This window comes from Oryctolagus cuniculus, chromosome 1 (assembly GCF_964237555.1).
Source record: "Oryctolagus cuniculus chromosome 1, mOryCun1.1, whole genome shotgun sequence".
In the NCBI taxonomy this organism is placed as follows: Eukaryota; Metazoa; Chordata; class Mammalia; order Lagomorpha; family Leporidae; genus Oryctolagus; species Oryctolagus cuniculus.
The window spans coordinates 231,666,245-231,687,567 of NC_091432.1; the positions used below are offsets into that span (position 1 = coordinate 231,666,245).

The window sequence follows — 21,323 nt, forward strand, 5'->3', positions numbered from 1 at the left end:
AAGGTGGCGCTAACCACCAGGCCACACCACCATCCTCCACCAGTGCCGAGTTCCATTTTGGAAGTGTTGCTGTTTGGAGGCTCAGGGCGTCCACTTCACCTCGCCCCATTTTTGCGGTGGGCTTTTGCAAGAGGCTCCAGTGTGTCCATCTCCCCTCCTCCTCTCCCACTCTGCATACTGCGACCAGAAGAGAGCAAGGACGCAAGCCCTTGACCCGCTGTGTGCGGCTTCCCGGGTGCGTTAGCAAGGAGCGGGACCGGAAGTGGAGCAGCCGGCACGCAGATGGGACGCTGGCTTAGTGCGCGGCCCCGCAGAGCCTGCCGCCGGCGACCCAGTGCAGGGAGGTCTGATAACGCCGGTCCTCCCACCGCTGCCACAGGCCGAGAGGCTCACTTGCCCGGCCCCTGGCCACTTTCCAGTCTCGTCCCTTACCCGGCTTCCGGCCGCCCTCTCCTGGTGCCCCAGCGCCCCCTGCCCTCCCTGGGGCGCTCCCGGGCGCTCCTCTCGCCTCACATCCACCTTGTGACTCGGGGCGGCCTTCTCTTTGAAGCGCCTCCTTCTCCAGGTCACCACGGCTCCCGGTCTGCGGCTCTAGGCGGCCTAGCGTGGGTGTGACTACGTTTATTAAGCGACAGGGCGTCTTCGCCGCCGGCCCGCGCCCTTGCCCGGCACCCCCGCTTCCACAGAGCCGGGCGCACGGAGGTGCGGTCAGCACACCCGGATCGGCGTGGCAACGCCGCAGACAGGGAGCCGATGGCTCAGGAGAGCGACCTCCGGGCCCGAGTTGGGGGTCACTTACAATTCCAGTCACACGAGTGGACGGGCCCGCCCAGCGATACACTGACCGAAGAGATTTGTAACTAACACCAGATAGTAAAGTAGCTCAGAGTCGCGTCGCAAAGATGTCGGAGGCTCTCCCCCGCCTAGTCGTGGCGTCGTACAAGCCGCTTTCCACCCCGGGTCTCTGAGCCCGAGCCCTAACGCGCCGAGGGACACTAACCCCCAAACTCCCCCAGCACCCGGTGACCTACCCCTGTCGCCCCGCCCCCTCCATCCCGTCCTCCAATAGCTAGGGAGAGTGGAGTCCCAGGGCACCGCCTCTTCCGCCTACGACTCGGCAAGGCGGGCGGAAGTGAGCGGGCGCTCCGGAAGTGGAGGGGCGTTTCCTACGAGCTCGGCTTCCTCAACATGGCAGCGCCCTTGTCAGTGGAGGTGGAGTTCGGGTGAGTCACGGAGTTGGGGCGCCGCAGGGAAGGGTTGAAGCTGTCGGGCCCGGGACTCACCTCCCTTTGCCTTGGGGTCTGACACGGCCGAGTCGCCGAGGCCCCTGGCGCCTGCTGGGATCTGCGCCGCTGGCCTCAGTCGCAGAGGCTCGGTCTCCCTTGGCGACGAGGCCGTATGTCCGAGAATAGCGGCGCACACGCGGGCAGGGAGGTGCGCCCCGCGTACTCCTCGGTGTTCTGAGGCCTGCGGGCTCGTGGCGCCGCGGGTTGCTTCTTGACCCTCGCGTTTCGAACCGGGCCCATCTGGCTGGCGTCTGAGTTCCTAGCCTGGTCCTCCGCTCCCTGGTTTCTTCCCGCCGCAGTTTCCGCTCACGCGTCTCGTGCTTTGTGCCCCGTGGGATATGTGGTCAGTCTCTAGGGGTTTTACCAGTACTCAGTGGCTTTCATCCCAGAGGTAAACTCGTCGAGTGCCTTCTGCAGGTCTTGACGGGGGTGAAGACAGGGCTGACACAGTATGCACGAGCTGACAGGTGCAGGGACGGGGACCAGCGAAGGAGCAGGCCTCGAGGCGCAGCCTCGCCTTACCGCACTCTGAAAGGTGGTCATATGGTTTCCTGTTTGTTTGTTTGTTTGTTTGTTTTAAGATTTACTTATTTATTGGAAAGTCAGTTACACAGAGAGGAGAGGCAGATTGAGAGAGAGAGAGGTCTTCCATCCGCTGGTTCACTCCCCAGATGGCTGCAACGGCCGGAGCTGTGCCAGTCCGGAGCCAGGAACCAGGAGCTTCTTCCAGGTCTCCCACGCGGGTGCAGGGGCCCAAGGACTTGGGCCATCTTCTACTGCTTTCCCAGGCCATAGCAGAGAGCTGGATGGGAAGTAGAGCAGCCAGGACTTGAACCGGTGCCCATATGGGGATGCCGGCCCTGCAGGCGGTGCCTTTACTTGCTACGCCACAGCATCGGCTCCCTGTCATAGGGTTTCTTTCTTTTCTTTTTAATTAATTTATTATTTTATTTTTAATTAATCTATTTTTAATTAATTTATTTGCTGCTTGAAAGGCAGAGTTATAGAGAGAGAGGGATAGACAGAGATCTTCCATCTGCTGATTCACTTCCCAAATGGCTGCAACAGCCAGTTAGGCCAGGCCGAGCCAGGAGCTGCATCCAGGTCTTCCATGTGGGTGCAGGGGCCCAAGCAGTGGGGCCATCTTCGCTGCTTTCCCAGACACACTAGCAGGGAGCTGGATCGGAAGTAGAGCAGCCGGGACTCGAACCAGCACCCACGTGGCTACCAGGTTTGCAGGCAGCAGCTTATCCTGCTGTACCACGACACCAGCTGCATCACATGGTTTGAAAACTAAGACAAACTGCAAAGCTTAGCAAGAAGATAAATAAACCAAAACCCTGAAGGGTGTGCACTTTCTGGAGTCAGTGGAGAGGCAGACTAAACGTGTGTGTACGTGGAGATAAACAAACCGAAGGCTGTGTGAAAGGAGAAGTCTGGAACGGGAGTCGCTCTGCCCAAATGCCTTTCCTCCCATTGGCTGCCCCTGGTTCTCATGTTTCCCTTCACTGGGCAGTTCATTCACCAGTCACTTACTGAGCGCCTACCATGTGCCAGGCAGTGAGCCAGACGCCGAGGACACAGAGATAAATGGAACTCTGTCCCTCCCTGCAGTGTTCAGCGTTCCCGTGCCTTGGAAGGGCACAGGCGCGTGAATGGTGAGTGCATTTTAATTGGCGACGTTGTCTGGCCGCTTGGATTCAGCTGCACTGTGTGGGCCTGGCCTCCTGACTATTGCGCCCTGCTGACCCTTGGCCCAGCTCTGCCCCTCAAAGACTGGAGTTCTAGGAGGCCGCCTGCTGCCTTGGCAGGGCCTCCCTGGAGCGGAAAGGCAGAGAGCAGGCTGCCAGTGCCAGGTTTGCTTCCAGCCGGCTTGCCTTCCTCTCACTGAGTTAGCCACGGTTTTGCTCTTCAGCATGATTCCTGTCTGCCGGGTGCTGCGCTGGCAGTGGTGGGGAAGTCCTGCGAGGAGGACACAGCCCTGGCCCTTGCAGCTGGCACGCCGGTGTGATTGCCCCTTTTCTGGCCAGGCCACCTCTCATCTCAGCCTCTTACTCCCAAGAGCAGTAGTGAGCCCAGCAAGCCGGGACAGCATCTCCCCACCCACACACAGGGTACTGTGGGAGTGCGGCTGTCGGGGAGGCGAGACTGCCCAGGGTGCGTGGCAGGCCCAGGCCCCCTCTCTGACCTGTCTTCCGTCTGTGCCGTGCCTCGCCCTTCAGGCTTACTAAGTGGCCATGCCCGTCGTCGTCCCGTGTCCCTGCCCCCCCCCCCCCCGCCCTGATCTGGAAGCGTCTGGGTTAGGACCTTGCTTCCAGCCCACTGGCAGGTGCCAGCAGGTCAGCTCCTCAGAGGTGTAGGGCTTCCAGGTCTCCCACACTCCCCCCCCCCCCTCGCCAGTACCCATTTCCCCCGCCCTTTGGCCCTCTGGACTGGCCCCAACAGAAGGTCTTCTCAGGTTGCCCGGGACTCAGCGTATGCAGCGCCTGTGTGTTGTGGGTCCCTGCAGCCCAGGCTGCAGAAGCTGAGATGTGAAACTATCCCTGTCCCATCCGTTTGCCTCCTTGAGTTGTGGAGACACTGGCAGAGGGAAGGATTGCCACTGAGGTCTGAGAAGAAGTGGGAGAGACGGGTGTTTCTGTTCATTCCACAAACGTTTGTTGAGTACCTGCTTTAGCCCTCCTTTAGGCAACGCATCCTAGCAGGAGGATGGCTGGGAAGGGACTGTGGGGGAGGGGTGGGAGTAAACAAATACACTGGTATACGTGGTATTACAGGGTGAGGACAAACTAGAGAGCAAAGGCAGTTTGGAGGGTGCACCTGTCACAGGACTCAGCAAACACGCCCACCAAGGACTGTGTGAAGGAAGCTGGATTCTCTTAGTTGCCTCTGACTAGCACATCCCTCCAAGACTGACTTCCTGCAGAGGGTCTGGCCTTGGGTCTCTTGGGGCCACCTGTTTGCGTCCCTGAATGACTGTGGAGGCTGGGCGTGTACCTTCCCCCACTCCAGATGTGGTGTTAGCAGATAGCTGTCCCCTCCCGGAGGAGTCTGGGAAACTAGCGGTGATGGGTCACTCTCTGAACCAGACTGGTTCTCCTGTCATCTGCTTGCCAAGGGAAAAACAGGCTCGGCCTCCGAGCCTGGCACCACCAGGTTTGGCCTCCGTTGGTTGTTTGCCTGGATCCCAGTGTCTCCAGTTCCCACCCCTCTTCTCTGACTCCCAACTCCTGCGCCCCTCGCCGGTCACCCTCCCCCAGCCCAGCTGCCGCATGCGCCAGCCCCCACCCCGGAGAAAACTAGGCTGTTGGAAGAGGATAAATGGAGGCTCTGTGCGGGCCTGCAGCTGAGATGGCCCTGTGCGCGGCCACAGATGGGCCTCCTCGCCCCTCCACGCTCCTGCGCCAACAAAGTGTGACCTTGTTTGGATGACAGTCGCCCCATGTTTCCCCGTGACAATGCTTGCCTTGCCTTTGCCTCCCAGGGAGCTGTCTCAGGCCATCTCTGTTCCCTGAAATTGGGGAAGGGTGGTGGGATGGGAGCAGCGTGTCCACCACAGGAGCCTATTGAGGCCTTCTCAGTTACAGACCCGTGTGAGGGCTGAGAGGGGAATCAGGACACAGAGGAAGCCACCGTGCGGGCCACCGAAAGGGCCCAGGTGCCCACACCGGAAGCCCTGGCTTCTGGCCGTGGCTGCAAACATGTCTGCCGGCCCGCCCTTCCCTTGGCCAGGTGCTGGTGCACAGAAATGAACCAGACTGCCCTCAAGGGGCTTTCTGACCCATGAGGAGTCCTCTGCGTTGTGCCCAGGCGTTGGGGGCTGAAGCAGAACCAGTTAAATGAAAATCCTAGTTCAGCCACTGCCTGTCTGACTTTGGACAAGTCACTTAACTTCTCTAGGCCCCAGTCTACTCAGTCAAAAGCAGTTGATACTGGGGCCCGCGCTGTGACACAGTAGGTTAATCCTCCTCCTGCAGTGCCAGCATCCCATATGGGCACCGGTTCGTGTCCCGGCTGCTCCTCTTCTGATCCAGCTCTCTGCTGTGGCCTTGGAAAGCAGCAGAGGATGGCCCAAACGCTTGGGCTCCTGCGCCCACGTGGGCAGTCCGGAAGAAGCTCCTGACTCCTGGCTTCAGATCAGCCCAACCCCAACCGTTGTGGCATTTGGGAAGTAATCCAGCACGTGGAGAACCTCTCTCTGCCTCTCCCTCTCTATCTGTAACCCCGCCTCTCAAAGAAATAAATATTTCTTTAAAAAAAAAAAAAAAGAGTTGATTCTGTCTGCCTCCCTCCCTCCTCTGAGGAGCCTGAGGACGAGAGGAGGTGCGGAGCATCTTCTGCGGGTGAGGTAACGAGAGCAGTTGTCCACACTCCATGCCGAGCCCAGGGCACGCTTGGCTGCCTGCGCTGCAGTGTGCCCCCAGGCCAGTGGCAGGTGGCATGGACAGGGCATTTCAAACCCTCGCCTGGCCAGAGGAAACCCTGATATGCACGGGGTCTCCAGAGTGCCTCACAAGGGCTTCTCGACACGTTTGAGAGGGAAGATGGGCCCGCACGCCCAGGGTCCCCACCCTGCAGCCAGCGGCTCCCAAGTCTGCCCTGCCCCTCGGGAAGGCAGTCTGCACGTGGGTGTCCGCTTATTGCAGCCTGCTCTGCCCCATGAGGAAGTCACACCCTGTACCCCAGTACGCCGGCACACCAGGTGGTCCTGAACCTTGGTCTCTGCATCCCCTGGGCTTCTGCTGCCAGCCTACTTGAGTTTCCCGTCTACGGCTGCCCCGCTGTTTGCAGGAGCTCACCTTTCTCTCTGCCCTCCTTTGCAGGGGCGGCGCAGAGCTCCTGTTTGACGGCGTCAAGAAGCATCAGGTGACCTTGCCTGGACAGGAGGAGCCCTGTGAGTACTGCCTTTGAGCCTCAGCCCCGTTCCGGTGGGGATGGGTCGCGGTTCCCTGGCCAAGGGGAGGGAGGAAGAGAAGACGTCAGGTTGCTCTGCGCGGCCACCTCCAGTCAGCCAGCTTCGTAGAAGGAAGTGGTGCAACTTAGAACTATCTCATCCTTCCATGGGGCGGGGGGGGGGGGTGTGTGTGTCTTACTCAGACAAGAGGTGTTTCTGTTTGCTTACTTGGTTTTTAATTTTTTGAAAAAGAGGAAGGGACAGAGATAGCCAGAGATCTCCCAGATGTCCACAGTAGCCAAGGCGGGCCGCGTGGGAGCCTGGAACTCAAGCTGGGTGGCGGGGACTCGAGCACCTGAGCCGTCACTGCCGCCTTCCTAGGAGGCTGCAGCGGGAGCCAGGTGGGCCCCAGACCCGGCTACCTCGGGGTGAAATGTGGGCGCCCGAGTGGCCTCCTTCCTAATGCTGCGCCAGACGCCTGCCCTCCAGACGAGGCGGAATCCCCTTACGGCTTCAGGCTGTGTCCTCACCTTTCCGACCCTTGGTGTTCTCGGCCGGGCTGCCGCCACGTCGTAATCCCACCTCTCCGACTCGCTGAGAGGGAGAGACGAGGTAGACGTGCGCCTCTGTTATCGGCGTCTCTGTCACAGCAGAGAGGTTCTCCTGCAGGTGGTGGCCTTCCCTGAGAGGGGAACGCACTCCCGGGCTCACCTCATGTTCGGAGGATTTAGATTAGGGGAAAGGCATCGGCCAAAATGGAGGAGGGAGGCGAACTTAGGGAAATGGATTTTCCCCCACTGGTTCATACAAATACTTGTTCATCTTTCCTGAGCAGTTATATTCTGAGGCCTTGCTGTGTGGCAGGCCGTGTGCTAGTCAGTGGGGAGACAGCTGGGAGCAGGAGCCGGTCCTTGTGTTCCAGGTGGGAGGTGTGATGGGTTCACCTGCTGCGGTCCAGGGGGAGCTGGTACAGCCTCAAGACAGGGGCTGCACGTGGCAGCTGTTGAGGCCTTGTGCAGCCCTTGCAGTGGCGTCCAGCAAGAGCAGAAGGGTCAGGGATGGGAGCCCAGTGTCCACCTGTGGCTGAGGAGCAGGGGAGGTGAGCGGTAGGAGGTGGTCAAGGGAGATTCAACAGAAGTTTGCAGCTGGACGCACGTGTGCCAAGAATCAAGCACGCGCGGCTGCCCAGATTCACTGGCTGCCGTGGCTGCCTCCAGCCCTCCCTTGGGTGTGTGTGCCACGTGCAGGGCTGGGGAGCAGGACACTGCCCACCTTCAGGGGCAGACATGCATGCTGATGGATTGCGTGTCCCTGTGGGGTGGGGGAAGCCCCAGGGGCGGTAAAGGTGACTGTTTCTTAGCTTGACAGATGGCCAAGCAGCCTTGGCAACCTTGGGAGGGAGCAAGGGGCTCTTGGAAGAAGGCTCTCAAAGATTCAGCCTCGCAGACCTCACCTGGAAGTCTATTGAAATATCACAGTTTGTTTCCCTTCAATTTGCTAGGCGTGATATCCTGCACAGTGTCGTAATTCCTGCCCCTTCTCCCTCGTTCACTGACTGCACACTCAGCGAGTGCAAGTGCAGTAGTGGTTTCTTCTTTCATGCACTTGGCAAGTGGTTTTTGAGCGCCTCCTTTGTGCAAGGCTGTGCTAGTTGCTGGTGTTCAGTGATGAGCAAACAGATGGGGGTTTGCCTCAGTAGAATTAACAGTGTGATGGAACTGAAGCCAGGAAATAAACAAGTAAACAAATGTATAAGCGGAGCATTACGACTCTCATGATTGGCATGAGGAAGACAAAAGGGGCTTTGAATGGGACTAACAGGTGGTCAGGCAAGGCCTCTTTAAGGCCGTGACATTGAGGCTAAGGCCTGAAGAATGAATGGCACCAGCGTAAGAAATAGCAGAGGGAGAGCAGGGATGCTTGGAGGCCTGTCCCAAGCAAGTGGACAGCACTTGCCAAGGCCTCGGGATAAAATGTCTCGGGGTGGTCGAGGAGCTGAAGGAAGGCCAGGGTCCTGGGGGCACAGGCCAGGTCTGGAGTGGGAGGCAGAGTTTCGGTTTGTTGTGCAGATCATCATTGAGTTCCTAGGAGGGAGCTACTATTAGTAGTCCCACCTTATAGAGTACAAACTGGGCCAGTGTTGGGTAGCAGGTTATCTGCTGCCTGCAACGCCGGCATCTCTTGTGGACACCCATTTAAGTCCCAGCTGCCCCAGTTCCAGTCTAGCTCCCTGCTTATCGTCTGGGAAAAGCAGTGAAAGATGGCCGAAGTGGTTGGGCCCCTGCCACCCGGGGGGGAGACTCAGAAGAAGCTCCTGGATCCTGGTTTCAGCCTGGCCCAGCTTTGGCAGTTGCTGCCATTTGGGGAGTAAACCAGCAGATGGAAGACCTCTTTCTCTGTCTCACCCTCTCTCTCTCTCTCTGTAACTCTGCCTTTCAAATAAATAAATAAATCTTTTTAAAAAATTAAAAAGTTGGAAACCCAGACTCAGATGCCAGGGGTCTCTCCCTCAGTCACTCAGCTATATAAATGGCAGTACTGGGATTCAGAACCAGATTTCAGGGTCTCCGGAGTGCTGGGAGTGTGGCACTAAGCCAGCAGGATTTGTCCCAGGAGCACCTGGAGTCACTGACGCCTCAACCTCCAGTCCATTCGCCAAGTTTTACACCTTCATCCACTTGTACCTTCAGAGGCCACTTCAGTTCGATTAGTGACCCCAACAGATATTATTTTTTAAATTAATTTATTTATTTGAAACGCAGTTACTGAGAGGCAGAGAGAGAGAGGGAGGGAGGGAGAGGGAGAGGGAGGGGGGGGGGTCTACCATATGCTGGTTCATTTCACAATTGGCTGCCACAATGGCTGGAGCTTGCCCGATCTGAAGCCAGGAGCCAGGAGCTTCTTCCGGGTCTCCCACGTGGGTGCAGGGGCCCAAGCACTTGGACCATCTTCCACTGCTTTCCCAGGCCATAGCAGAGAGCTGGATCAGAAGTAGAGCAGCCAAGACTTGACTGCTGTAGCCACCAAGCTGGTTGGCAGCTGCCACACCTCATCCTGGCACATGTGAGCCCACCGGGAGTGTAGGCCCCCAGTGCTGCTGGGAAAGCCTTACTGTCCCTTCAAGCCTGTGCCCAGATCTGTCATCTGGCAGCCTTCCCAGCCCACGGCTGCCACTTGGCCAAACAGGTCTTGCAGACTCCAGCCGAGACAATAGCAGCCATAAGGTTGTGGGTTGTGACAGGTCGCACAAACCAGGGAACGCATGGATCTCTGAGCCAGGAGAGAACTTCCACCCAGCCAGCCTGGGAGAAGGGGTGCATGAGTCAGGCCAAGCCCCGGCCCTGTGCAGTTACAGTCAGTGATCTCCTTGGGCCTCCTTGTCCCCCATGTGCAAAGTGGGAGCTTCTTTATTGAGCTGGTCATCAATTGAACGTCCACAGTTTGGAAAACTGATCTCAGTACATAGGGTTCCACGCAGCAGGTCACACTGATCCAGAAGAGGCTGGGGACGGGGCTGGGGTGCTGATGGAACAGGCCGTGTCCTTGGACGGAAGGGCTGTCAGGGCAGCTGCCAGCTCTGGGCGCTGTGGCTGCAGGAGCTGGCTTTTGTGACTCAGGACCCCTTCCGCTCCAGACTCCGAACCCCCGGCCGCCTCACCTTTCCCTGCCCACTGTTGTGCCCCCTTCTCCTGTTTCATTCACATTCCAGGGTGGCTGTGAGGGAGGGCCAGAGCCTAGCTGAGCTCCTGGGCACTTTAAACTGCTTAGCATGCATTTCACAGCCTCGCTGGGGCCAGCTGTTCCTTTCTCTGCTTTCGGAGCCTGTTTGCTGATCCCTTCCCCACCTCCCTCCTCTCCCCCACCCCTCCCAGTCCCTGTGCAAAATTGCTTTTGAAAAGATCCACTTTCTGCTTAATTAAACAATGAGGAGCGTCCCCTCGCACATCTGTAAACCTCCTTCTGAGGCCAGTTTAGCCCACAAACTGCTCCATTCTCACCCCCATTCACTTGTAAATGGAGCCTCTGATGTTCCCTCCACCCGCCTTCCCTCTTACTCCCCCCTTCCAGCTCTTTCTTATCCCTTTCAGTTGAGGCCTGGGGTGGGCTCCCAGAAGAGCCCTGTCTTGGAGCCTGGTGGGCTTGGTGGGGACTGGAGCAGTTTGACCTGTGGAGGAGAAGATTTGAGGGTCAGTCTCTTCAAGCCTGAAAGGGCTGTCGTGCGGAAGAGGGGACTCATTTGTTGGCCTGGTCCCTGTGGACCCAAGGCCCAGTGGGTGGGAGTGACAGGAAGGCAGGCTACGGCTTGTGAGAAGTGCTTGTCTGCAGGGAAGTTGACCACCTGTACCCGAGGCGTTGGAGAGAGGCTGCTACTGCCAGGATTCAGAGACGACTTTGAGATTGTTCCCTTTCAGCCCCTCAGAGCTGGGGTTCGCACCCTTGCGGGCCCTACCAGAGGGGCAGACGAGGACACGTCTGCGTGTAGGTGCTGTCAGAGTTGGCGTGCGGGGTGCCCCTCGCAGCAGCCTCTGGGAGTGTGTGCTGGCAGGGTGTACAGCTCTGAGCACCCTGCTACTGAGCATGTCCTGGTGGCATCTCTGCTGGGCCTGCTGCTAGCATTCGCCTGAATGCTAGGAACTCCCTTTTGAGTAGAGATTGTTCTCCTCATTTGTCAGAGGATAGATGACACCAAGACTTAGAGAGATGGAGGGACTTCCTGCACAGGCCAGCTATCACACAGTCTGGGTCCCTCTGGCTCCAAAATTGGAACTCTTAGCCACTCCTCTGCAGAGCAGCAGCTCTTGTCCCTTGCTCGTCCCCTGATGGGCAGGCCAGGTCTCAAGCTTCCTGCGCTGGAAACTTTGCCTTAGGGTACCCACCACCCTCCTCTGGTGCCAGGTGCCCACGGACAGTCTGGACTTCAGTACCCAGAGCTTTGGAATGTGATTCCTTCCATCTAGGTTGTCCTGGGAACACTGACCAACCCTGAATAGCCAAGAATCTGGAACACTTTAAATGAAGGAAGAGCAGTGTCCGGGACCCCCTCACCACTCCTATTCCTCCCATCCTTTCCTGGCTTCCGATAGGAAGATGTTGGAACCCACAGAAAACCCCAGCTGGTCTTGGCACTACCTGATTAATGGTTGACTACACCCCACTCCAAAGCTGAGGTGCCCGGCACATCAGAGGGTGCAGAGGCGACCAGTTCTTCCTTTGGGTCCCAGGCTCATTGCTGGTACTAAGCTAGGCACAGTGCCAGGAGCTTTATGTGGGTCCTCTTATTTCACCCACACCACAACCTGATGAGGTGTCCTCACCACCCCATCTATAAACAGGGAAGCCGAGGTTCATAGAATTCCTGTCCCAGGGCCTTGTAGCTAGAAGTTGGAGTAAGACCGAAAGCCAGACTGACTCCAGAGTCCATGCTCCTAACCTGTTCCTCCCTTCCAACCGCCCTCCCTCTGCGTAGGTGTGTGGTGTGGATTTTGTTTGTTTGTTTGTTTAAGATTTATTTATTTATTTGAAAAGCAGAGTTACAGAGAGATCTTCCATCCTCTGGTTCACTCCTCAAATGGCCACAACAGCCAGAGATAGTCCGGTTCAAAGCCAGAAGTCAGGAGCTTTTTCGGAATCTCCCACGTGGGTGCAGAGCCCAAGCACTTGAGCCATCTTCCGCTGCCTTCCCAGGCCATAGCAGGGAGCTGGATCGGAAGTGGAGCAGCTGGGACTTGAATTGCCACCCATAGGAGATGCCGGCGTCGCAGGCCGTGACTTGACCCGCTACGCCACAACACTGGCCCCCCACAGTTGTGTTCTGAGTGTGTGGTTCTGGACCCTCAGACCCACTCTGGCCATGGCAATGGCAGTGGTGATGCCGTACCCTTGAGCAGTCTCACTGTGCTTGGTGAGGCCGGGAAATGCGGGAGCTCAGAGGGCGCCTTGGTAAAGGCCACACCACGGGGGTTCTTGAGAAAGAAGCCCCTTCCAGAGCAGGCCCCACCTGCTGTGGCCCAGTCCGCAGCAGCCGCAGCCCAGCCTCTTGCCTTTGTTCTGCTACCTTGAACTTGCCACTTCATCCTGCCTTAGGTCTTCCCATATGCTCTTCCTTCTGGCCCCGCCCCCGCCCTCCCTTCAAGCCCGAAGAAAGACCTCTCCTGAATCCAGACAAAGGAGGCAGCGTTCATCACGATCAGTTCAATAAGTATGTCTGACTGCTGGCCTCGTGGCTCCGTGAGGGCAGGCTGTGTCCATCTCTCTCACCACCATCGCCCCAGCACGCAGTAGTTGGTCAGTAAATATTTGTCTCGTGAATAATGGGGTGGAATCCCAGGAGAGAGGCCAGCCACCCTCTGCAAGAGTGGGAAGACCGGAGAACACCTCAGAAAGGTGACAGTGACATTCCCCAGCCCCCATCTATTCCAGAGCCATCCCCAAGCCACCAGCCCCTGACTCTGCTTAACCCTTCCTCCTCCCTTGGGCGCCTTTGGAAGCCGACCATCTGGCTTGGAGCCTATTTGCATATTGTCTGGGCCTCAGCAAGCCTAGCAAGATGTCCCTGGGGGTATGTTTCAGGCCAGGCCTGCGAAGTGGTCCTTGTAGCCTGTGAAGGGAGCCCTGAGTTCCACCTCTCCCCACCCCCAGATCCAGGCATGGGGGAACAATATGGGTGGTGATGTGGTAGCATCACCATGGTAACAGGCTATCAAAAATGTGGGCAGGCCTGGGATGAGGGGCAGGCAGAGGAGGGAGGGAGTGACCTCAGCACATAAGAGCATCATGATAAATGAGCTAGCACTGGGCGGCAGACTCATCCCCCAGCAGACCCCCCGGGACTCCGTGACGGTGCCATCACGTGGATGACCCCAAGGTGACCACCGGCCCTCCCCCACCCCAAGCCTATCCAGAGTGGAGCAGAAGTACTGTCCCTTTTGAGGGAGCCGGGGTTGTTCCCCAGCTGAGTCCTGGTTCTGTACGGGCCAGCCAGGGCTGTGGAGGTGCCGCCAGTGGGCCTGAGGACAGCCACTGCCCAGTTCCTCTCGCTGCCTCCACACACACAGGCACAGCCTGCCTGCCAGGGCTGGCTGATGGATGTGTCAGACCCCGGCAGCTCTATCGAGCGGCCACAAGATGTATGGGCTGGCGGCCCACCAGACAGTGCCAAGATGGAGGCAGAGGGGATTCGGAGCCAAAGGGAAGCCTCTGAAAACCGGGCCTCAGGGAGGAACGGCCAGGAGTCCAAACAGACTGCAGCTGGTTGGAGGCAGCATTCTCCCTGTCCCCTGCCTGCTCAGGACCTGCTTTGTTTAAAAGAAGGGATCCTGGTCGGGGCGCCGGATTCTGTCCCGGTGGCCCCTCTTCCAGGCCAGCCCTCTGCTATGGCCCGGGAGTGCAGTGGAGGATGGCCCAGGTCCGGGAGTGCAGTGGAGGATGGCCCAGGTCCGGGAGTGCAGTGGAGGACGGCCCAGGTCCGGGAGTGCAGTGGAGGACGGCCCAAGTGCTTGGGCCCTGCACCCCATGGGAGACCAGGAGAAGCACCTGGCTCCTGGCTTCAGATCAGCGGGATGCACTGGCCGCAGTGCGCCAGCTGCAGCAGCCATTGGAGGGTGAACCAACGGCAAAGGAAGACCTTTCTCTCTGTCTCTCTCTCACTGTCCACTCTGCCTGTAAAAAAAAAAGAAAAGAAAAAAGAAAGAAAGAAAAAAAGAAGGGACTGAGATTGAAAGGCCGCTGGTCCAGGCTATGGACTCTGCCTCTGGCCTGTACTGTGTTAATGTACAGTCCAGGGACGTTGGCCCAGAGCAGAGTGGACCAGTCCACCCAGAGCATAGCCTTCCTGCAGTCCAGTGAGTCTTCAGACCCTGCCCAAGGCCAGAGCTAGGGGTATGGGGCCTGATGGCGGCAGAGCCAGCTTTCCCCACATCCAGGCACTCCCTCCCTTGCCTGGACTTGAGGTAGGACAGCCCAAGACGGTGGCTCCCTCCTGGCTTCTCAGAGACCAGTTGTCATTCTAGGACCTGCAGCCTTCACTCCTTCCGAGGGGAGAGAGGAGATCCCAACAGCCTCAGGGGAATGGTCAGAGCAGCGGGTAGTGGCGAGCCCCTGCTCCTAAGAAAGCAGAGGTGACCCTGGGGACAGGTGGCACCGAGCCTCCACTCGCCCGAGAACCCCGAGGAGGCAGATCTCAGTGTTGAGCCGAGCAGGAGAGGCCCTTCCAACCCTAAAGCAAGTCGGCCTCCCGCGGCCAGGGGGGCCCAGGGCTCTGGAAGCAGGCAGCCCAGAGCAGCGATTTGTCAGCTCCCTTCTCTCCCTCTGCAGAGGAAATGAACTGATGCTATCAGCTCAGCGATTGTTTTCTCCCTCACAAAGGGAAATACATGCAGACCCCTCTGAGAGCAAGCCCAGTCCTCCGTCTGGGACTGGCTGGAGAGATAAAGATGACAGGGGCTCTGTGGGGCCCCTCAGAAGCCTGGCCAGCGCCGTTTCAAACCATCTTCCACGACTTGTGGGTGTGGGTCTGCCCTGAAGCCCCCTCTCACTGTCGGCCCTGAGGCCCCTGCCGCAGGACCTGCTGGGTGGTGCCAGGGCTGCTTTCTCCAGAGACCTCACTGGCAGGGCACTGGCCTCTCCTCATCCACTTCCTCACTTCAGGAATCCACAGGTTCATGGAGCGTCACAGCCTGCTCTAGAAGAGGCCCTCTGAGTCCACGTTCACTTCCCTGTGGGCCAGGCAAGGATTTCAATGGCCGGGACTCATTTGGTTGGTTTGTGGGGTTTGTTCTCTCTCTCTCTCTGACTTATTTATTTATGTATTTACAGAGAGAGAAAAACCTTCCATCTGCTGCTCCACTCCCCAGATGGCCACAGTGGGCAGGGTTGGACCAAGCTGAAGCCAGGAGCCTGGAATTCCAACCAGGTCTCCCACATGGGTGGCAGGGACCCAAATACTTGGGCCATCTTCCGCTGCTTTTCCTAGGCCATTAGCACGGAGCTGAATTGGAAGTGGAGCAGCCAGGACATGAACTGGTGCCCATACGGGATGCCGGCGTCAAAGGCTGGGAGTATGGGGCCCAGACCAGGGCAGAGCCAGCTTTTCCCACATCCAGGCAACCCTTGTTTGTGGGTTTTGCTTTGTTTTTTTTTATTTGAGAGAGACAGACAGAGAGCTCACTCCCATCTGCTGGGTCACTCCCCAAATGCCTGCAGTGGCTGGAGCTGGGTAGAAGCTGAGGTCAAGATCTGGGACTCCAGGGCTGGTGCTGTGGTGTAGCGGGTAAAGCCGCCACCTGCAGTGCCCGCGTTCCGTATGGGCGCCAGTTCAAGTCCTGGCTGCCCCACTTCCGATCCAGCTGTGGCCTGGGAAAGTAGTGGAAGATGGCCTAAGTCCTTAGGCCCCTGCCACCCACGTGGGAGACCCGAGGAAGCTCCTGGCTTAGGATCGGCACGGCTCCAGCCATTGCAGCCATGGCCATTGGAGAGTAAACCATCAGATGGAAGCCCCCACTCCCCTCTCTCTGCCTCTGCTTCTCTGTAACTCTGCCTTTCAAATAAATAAATAAATATTTTAAAAGAAAAAAAAAAGATCTGGGACTCCCCCGTAGGTGGCAGGGATCCAGTTATTTGAGCTGTCACCACTGCCTCCCAGGCACGCACTGCCAGGAGCTGGAGCTGAGACTTGAACCCAGCACTCTGATGTGGGGTGCCAGCATCTTAACCATTAGGCCAAATGCCCGCCCAGCATTTTTGTTTGACAGCAGTGTGTTCTTTGCCTGTTTCTCCAGGGGACATCCGGAACCTCCTTGTCTGGATCAAGAAGAATTTGCTAAAAGAGCGGCCAGAGTTGTTCATCCAGGGAGACAGCGTGTGAGTCCCCCCGACCCCACCTAAGGAGGGAGGGATGTCTGAGCCCTGTCCCAGGTTCAGTCTCAGCCTCTCTGAGTCCTAGTTGCCCCTCTGCCCTCCCGACTCCTCAGGACAGAGCTGCTGTCCACTCTGCGTGGGGCCGATTTCCAGTCCTCCGGTTGCCACGCCAGACTGCTAGGGAGGAGAGGACCCTGGTGCACTCGTCAGAATGCTCAGACTGGGCTTTCTGGTTGCCACAGACTTGCTGTGGAACCTTGGGCCAATTACTTTGTTTCTGCGGGCCTGGGTTACTCTTCCTCCATAGAAAGCGCTAAGAGAAAGATGGCTACCCAAGGTCCCTGTTGTGCTTCCACCTGCTAGGACGGCGCTGTCCCTGGGAGCTTGCTGTGATGACACAGATGTTCTTCATCCGTGCTGTCTGCCAGCTACATGAGGCTGTTGAGCCTTTGGATTGTGGCTAGTGTGGCCAAGGAACTAAATAACCCGTTTTCCCCACTACCACCAGCCCCTTTGGGTTTTTCCTCTCTGGGAAGCCCCCGCTCCGTGCCGCTCTGGCTGGAGGTTTTTGACTTTAATAAACCTTGCTTTTTAAATATAAAAATAAGAATAATATAACAATCCATTTTATTCCACTCTAATTTAAATAGCCACATGTAATTAGTAGGTCCTGTGTGGGACAGCACAGGTCTAAGATTTCAGGTCACATGTGCAGACATGTACATGTGTGTGGGTACACATATAAATGCTGAGAACACCCTAGAGAGGCCCAAGCCTGTGCCTGTCCCAGGCTCAACCCGTCTCCTAGCAAAGGACCAGTTCCATGTTCCAAGAAGTCACTTTTTTTTTTAAGATTTTTTATTTATATATATATGTATGTGTGTGTGTGTGTGTGTGTGTATATGAAGATTTTATTTATTTATTTGAGAGGTAGAATTACAGACAGAGAGTGAGAGACAGAGAGAAAAGTCTTCCTTCCGCTGGTTCACTCCCCAAATGGCTGCAATGTCTCGAGCCAGGCCGATCCAGAGCCAGGAGCCAGGAGCTTCTTCCAGGTCTCCCACGCGGGTGCAGGGGCCCAAATACATGGGCCATCTTCTACTGCTTTCCCAGGTCATAGCAGAGAGCTGGATCGGAAGTGGAGCAGCTGGGACTCGAAACAGTGCACATATGGGATGCTGGCACCACAGGCAAAGGATTAACCCACTGTGCCACAGCGCCAGCCCCAAGATTTATTTATTTTTATGTGAGAAACAGAGTTATAGACAGAGGGAGGGAAAGACAGAGAGAAAAGTCTTCCATTTGCTGGCTCACTCCCCAAATGTCCACAATGGCCAGAGCTGGGCCAGTCCAAAGCCAGGAACCAGGAGCTTCTTCCAGGTCTTCCGCATGGGTGCTAGAGCCCAAGCACTTGGGCCATCTTCCACTGCTTTCCTAGGCCATTAGCAGGGAGCTAGATTGGAAGTGCAGCATCTGGGACCCGAACCCACACCCATATGGGATGCTGGTGGCGCAGGTGGAGGCTTAACCTGCTACACCACAGAGCCGGCCCCAGTCACTTTACTTTAATCCAGGCCAACCTCCCATGCCAAAGACATGGGCAGCACCATGTGAGGCTTGTTTAAGTGCCTCGAAGCACAAGTCACCACCACCCCTGGTCCAGGTCATTCAGCAGCAGTTGTGGAGGGCGTCCCCAAGGGCAGCGGTGTTTCCGGGGTCACCACCAGGAGGCGGCAGTTGGAGCTGTCCAGATGTTGGCGTTCCTTGCCTGGTCGGGTGGGACTGCTGTTAGGATTCCCGTGCACAGTCCTACTGGCAACCTCCCCTGACCCTAGAAAGCCGAGACAGCCTCCTGTCCAGGACGGGCGTGTGGGAGGCCTGGAAGCCCAAGTGTGCTTCCTTCCAGGGCACAGGAGAGGAGGATTAGACCTGGAAAAGTACTGCTGGATCCGTGACAGCGTGACAGGCCCATCCTTCATCCATCTCCTGTCAGTTCTTCCTGTGGCAGACCTGGGGGCCAGCCGCTGTAACTTAACCTTGTTCTCAGCTGGGGAGATGGATGTTCAGTGGAACAAAATGACTTGCCTGAGGTTGGGGGGGGGGGGGGTGCTGGCATTTGCACCCACTTCCTGCAAGACCTTTTTGTTTAATTATCTTGAAAGGCAGAGAGTCAGAGATCTCCTCTCCGCTGGTTCACTCCCAAGGGTGCACAACAGTTGAGACTGGGCTAGGCCAAAGCCAGGAGTCAGGAGCTCCATCCTGCTCACCTGTGTGGTCATCGGCTGCCTCCCAGGGTGGGCACTGGGAGTTGAACCCACACACTCTAAATGGGATGGGGGGGTCTCCCAAGCAGTGTCAACCATTGTGCTAAATGCTGACCCCTCCTGAGTGATGCTCACCAGAGTGGGTGGGGGGGAGCTGCTACCACACCCTGCTGCCTCCCCCCCGCTACTCACTGCCGTCTTTCCTCCAGGCGGCCAGGAATTCTGGTGCTGGTTAACGACGCCGACTGGGAGCTGCTGGTCAGTATGTCGGGGACCTTCCCCCCCAGGCCCTGCCCTTGCTGCTTCAGCAGGAAAGTGTCAGGTCACCCCTCAGGCAGAGAGTGTGGCTGGATAATCCTCTGGCTCACTCTGGTCCCCAGACGAAGGCTACTCAAGTCTCACACCCAAAGGGAGAAGGGGATCTGTAGCTCCTCCACCCTGGGATTTGCAAGTTGATGGGGGGAGTAGCCAGCCTTCCTTGTCCTCTGCCAACATCTGGGGAGACACGGAACATGTCGTGATGGTCTCCTGCCCCTCTCTCTCCTGCCCCAGGGTGAGCTGGACTACCAGCTGCAGGACCAGGACAACATCCTCTTCATCTCCACGCTGCATGGCGGCTGAGGACCCCTCTCTGAGCCTGGGCAGCCCCGGGGGGCAGGGAGGGAACAAGCAGACATCCCCTTGGGCCCTGCTTCCAGGTCTCCCTGTCACCCTTGGCTGCCTTCTTCCCTGCCCTATCCCCCAGACTCCCTCCAGGCAGGGAAAAGAGGCCAGGTGCTAAAAATGAGCCTTTCCCAGGCACGTGAGCGGGGAAGGGCAGACAGGCGCCCGAGCTGAGCACTCCCTCCGGCAGCTGAGGTGGGGGAGGTGTCTCTCTGGTGTGTCAGAAGTAAAACAGCCCCCACAGCCAGGTGACCGGCTGCCTTCCATTCCTGTCTCGTACACACGGAGTTCAGCTGCCAAGGCGCTCCAGCTCCTGGGCCGCAGTGGCTTCCTGGGGAAGATGAATGGACCTGGACGGCTGATGGGAGGCCCCTCCCTTCTCAAAGATTGGAGGAGTCTCCGCCTCAGTTTCCCCATCTGGACAGCCGAGGACTCTGCCTGTTCCCCACTGGTGTCATTATGGAACCCCAGCTGGGGTCCCCTATTCAGTGCTAACCCCTCCCCCCCACCCAGCAGCTGCTCTCCCAGGCAGATCCCTCCTCCTGCTCCCCCCACCCCCAGCCAGCCCTTGACCCTGGCTGGCCTCCCCCCTACACATAGGCCACCAGATGGGCTCCTGAGACTCTCCCCAGGCTCCCTACAGCTCATTCTACTGGGCTGGAAAGGGGGAGGGAGCCTAACCTTGGCCTGACAGGCAGGGGCTGGACTGGGGAGAGTGCCATGTGCCTCAGCTTCCTTTTTAACAGCTGATACTTGTAGCATCTGAACACTGGGAGATGCTTGATGGCACAGACCTTATCTCCCCTCTCCCCTCCTGAGGGGAGCAGGCAGCACCTGGTAGGCAGTGTTTTGCCCTTCCTCCCGCCATCCCTTCTGGAGGTCTTGGAGCCTCAGTGCTCACAGCTGCCCTTGGGCAAATAAAAGACTAGCCTTGCTTGGGCCACCCACTACCCCCCAGCCCTGGTCTTGTGTTCAGTTTCTGTCTTCAGGGCTCTCTCAGCTTCCCTTCACCCAGGAGGGGACGAGGGAGTCGAATTCAGACTGTCTGAGAAGGGGTGATCTGGTAAGACCGTCTGGAGGAGGAGGTGGCAGGGCTGTGTGTGCTGACCAGCCTGGGGCCCAGGATTCATCCCCACCCATCTGTGCAAGAACAGGCTTTGTCCCACCAGCTGCAGCCACGGCCCCATGGCCCAGGATGGGGGTGGCCTAGACAGTGCTGTGAACCCTCTGCCTTCCCCTGACTGGAGAGGAGCTTTGTGTGCCAGACCCCAGAAAGAATGAGAGACCCCAGAAAGAATGAGAGTGCTGGCGTCATCCCACCCAGAACACTGCCAGCAGTTTGAGAATTTCTCACTCTGCGGCGTGAAAGGGCCAAATGGTTGTTCTGACAGGTTTTGGGGTGGGCTGAGGGGGTACCTCATTCTCTCAGCATCTAGATGATACCCTGGCTTGTGGGCGTTTCTCCAGCCCTGCTGTGGGTGGAGGCTTTCTGGGCATGTGTATGAGTGGGAGCAGCCACGTTGGGCTTAGGGGTAGGAACTGGTCTGGGTGCAAATTAAGGCCAGTTAGGCTCCCAGAGCTGTCCAGAGAGGCTTGTGACCAACCCTCAGTGCTGAGGTCAAGGTCTCCATGTTAGGGACTGGAAATGACCCCTAGAGCCTCACTTTCAGAGGGTCGGGCTATCTTGGTTCTCGTAACCTGGAGATACCTCCCGGCCTCCAGTCCCCTGAGCTACAGGAGTGGCCCAGTGGCCCAGCCAGGATTCCAGATCCTGAAGGCTGGGTTCTAGGACTCCTTCTTCTGCCTACACGGGTCAGAGTGATGGGTGCAGGGTATTGCTGCCCCCACTACATCCCAGTTAATGATGACATGTGGAGCAGGAGTACCTGCTGGGAGAAACCTGCCCTCCACAGGGTGGAGATGGGAGCACCAGGATGGAAATTGGCCAGGGCCAAGGCACTCCATGCTATTTTGGGTCATTTTCAGCCCAGAGCCAGAACGGGGTCAGAGATGTGTCTCAGCCCCAGCAACTCCCAATTGTCCCCCGCCCAAGCAACTCCTGACCCTCACTTTTGAGGAAATAAATGAATAAATAAACCCCACCATCTCCGATGATTTTTCTTTAATGAAAAGGATTCATTTGTCCAGGTTCTACTTCCAAAGCCCAGGCGTGGCAGGAGCGCAGCATTCCCAAGCTTCTCCGACTGCAGCGGTTGGAGGAGGCTCAGCCCATGCGCCCGCCCGGAGGGGCTGGCGGGAGGGGTAGATGGTTTGTTCGGGATTTAGAGGTTGGTTTAGAGATTTTTGTTGTTGTTGGGAATTGGTCGGGGGTGGATTAGGACAAATTCAAAACGAGTTAGG

General features: G+C 57.6%; 1 protein-coding gene across 2 annotated transcripts; it reads left to right on the top strand.

Moving 5' to 3' along the window:
• Nucleotides 1–1,084: 1,084 nt before the first annotated feature.
• URM1 (ubiquitin related modifier 1) lies at nucleotides 1,085–19,917 on the top strand. 2 transcript variants are annotated; one of them, XM_002722969.5, is made up of 5 exons: nucleotides 1,092–1,223; nucleotides 6,110–6,180; nucleotides 15,957–16,038; nucleotides 18,509–18,557; nucleotides 18,852–19,917. In XM_002722969.5, exons 1-5 carry the CDS (start codon nucleotides 1,189–1,191, stop codon nucleotides 18,918–18,920), a joined length of 306 nt encoding a protein of 101 aa, XP_002723015.1. In that variant the 5' UTR covers nucleotides 1,092–1,188; the 3' UTR covers nucleotides 18,921–19,917. The 2 variants fall into 2 exon arrangements, with proteins under 2 accessions (XP_051694445.1, XP_002723015.1); XM_051838485.2 differs by lacking the exons at nucleotides 18,509–18,557; nucleotides 18,852–19,917 and adding an exon at nucleotides 16,399–16,639 and having other exon boundaries at nucleotides 1,085–1,223.
• The last annotated feature ends 1,406 nt before the right edge of the window (nucleotides 19,918–21,323 follow it).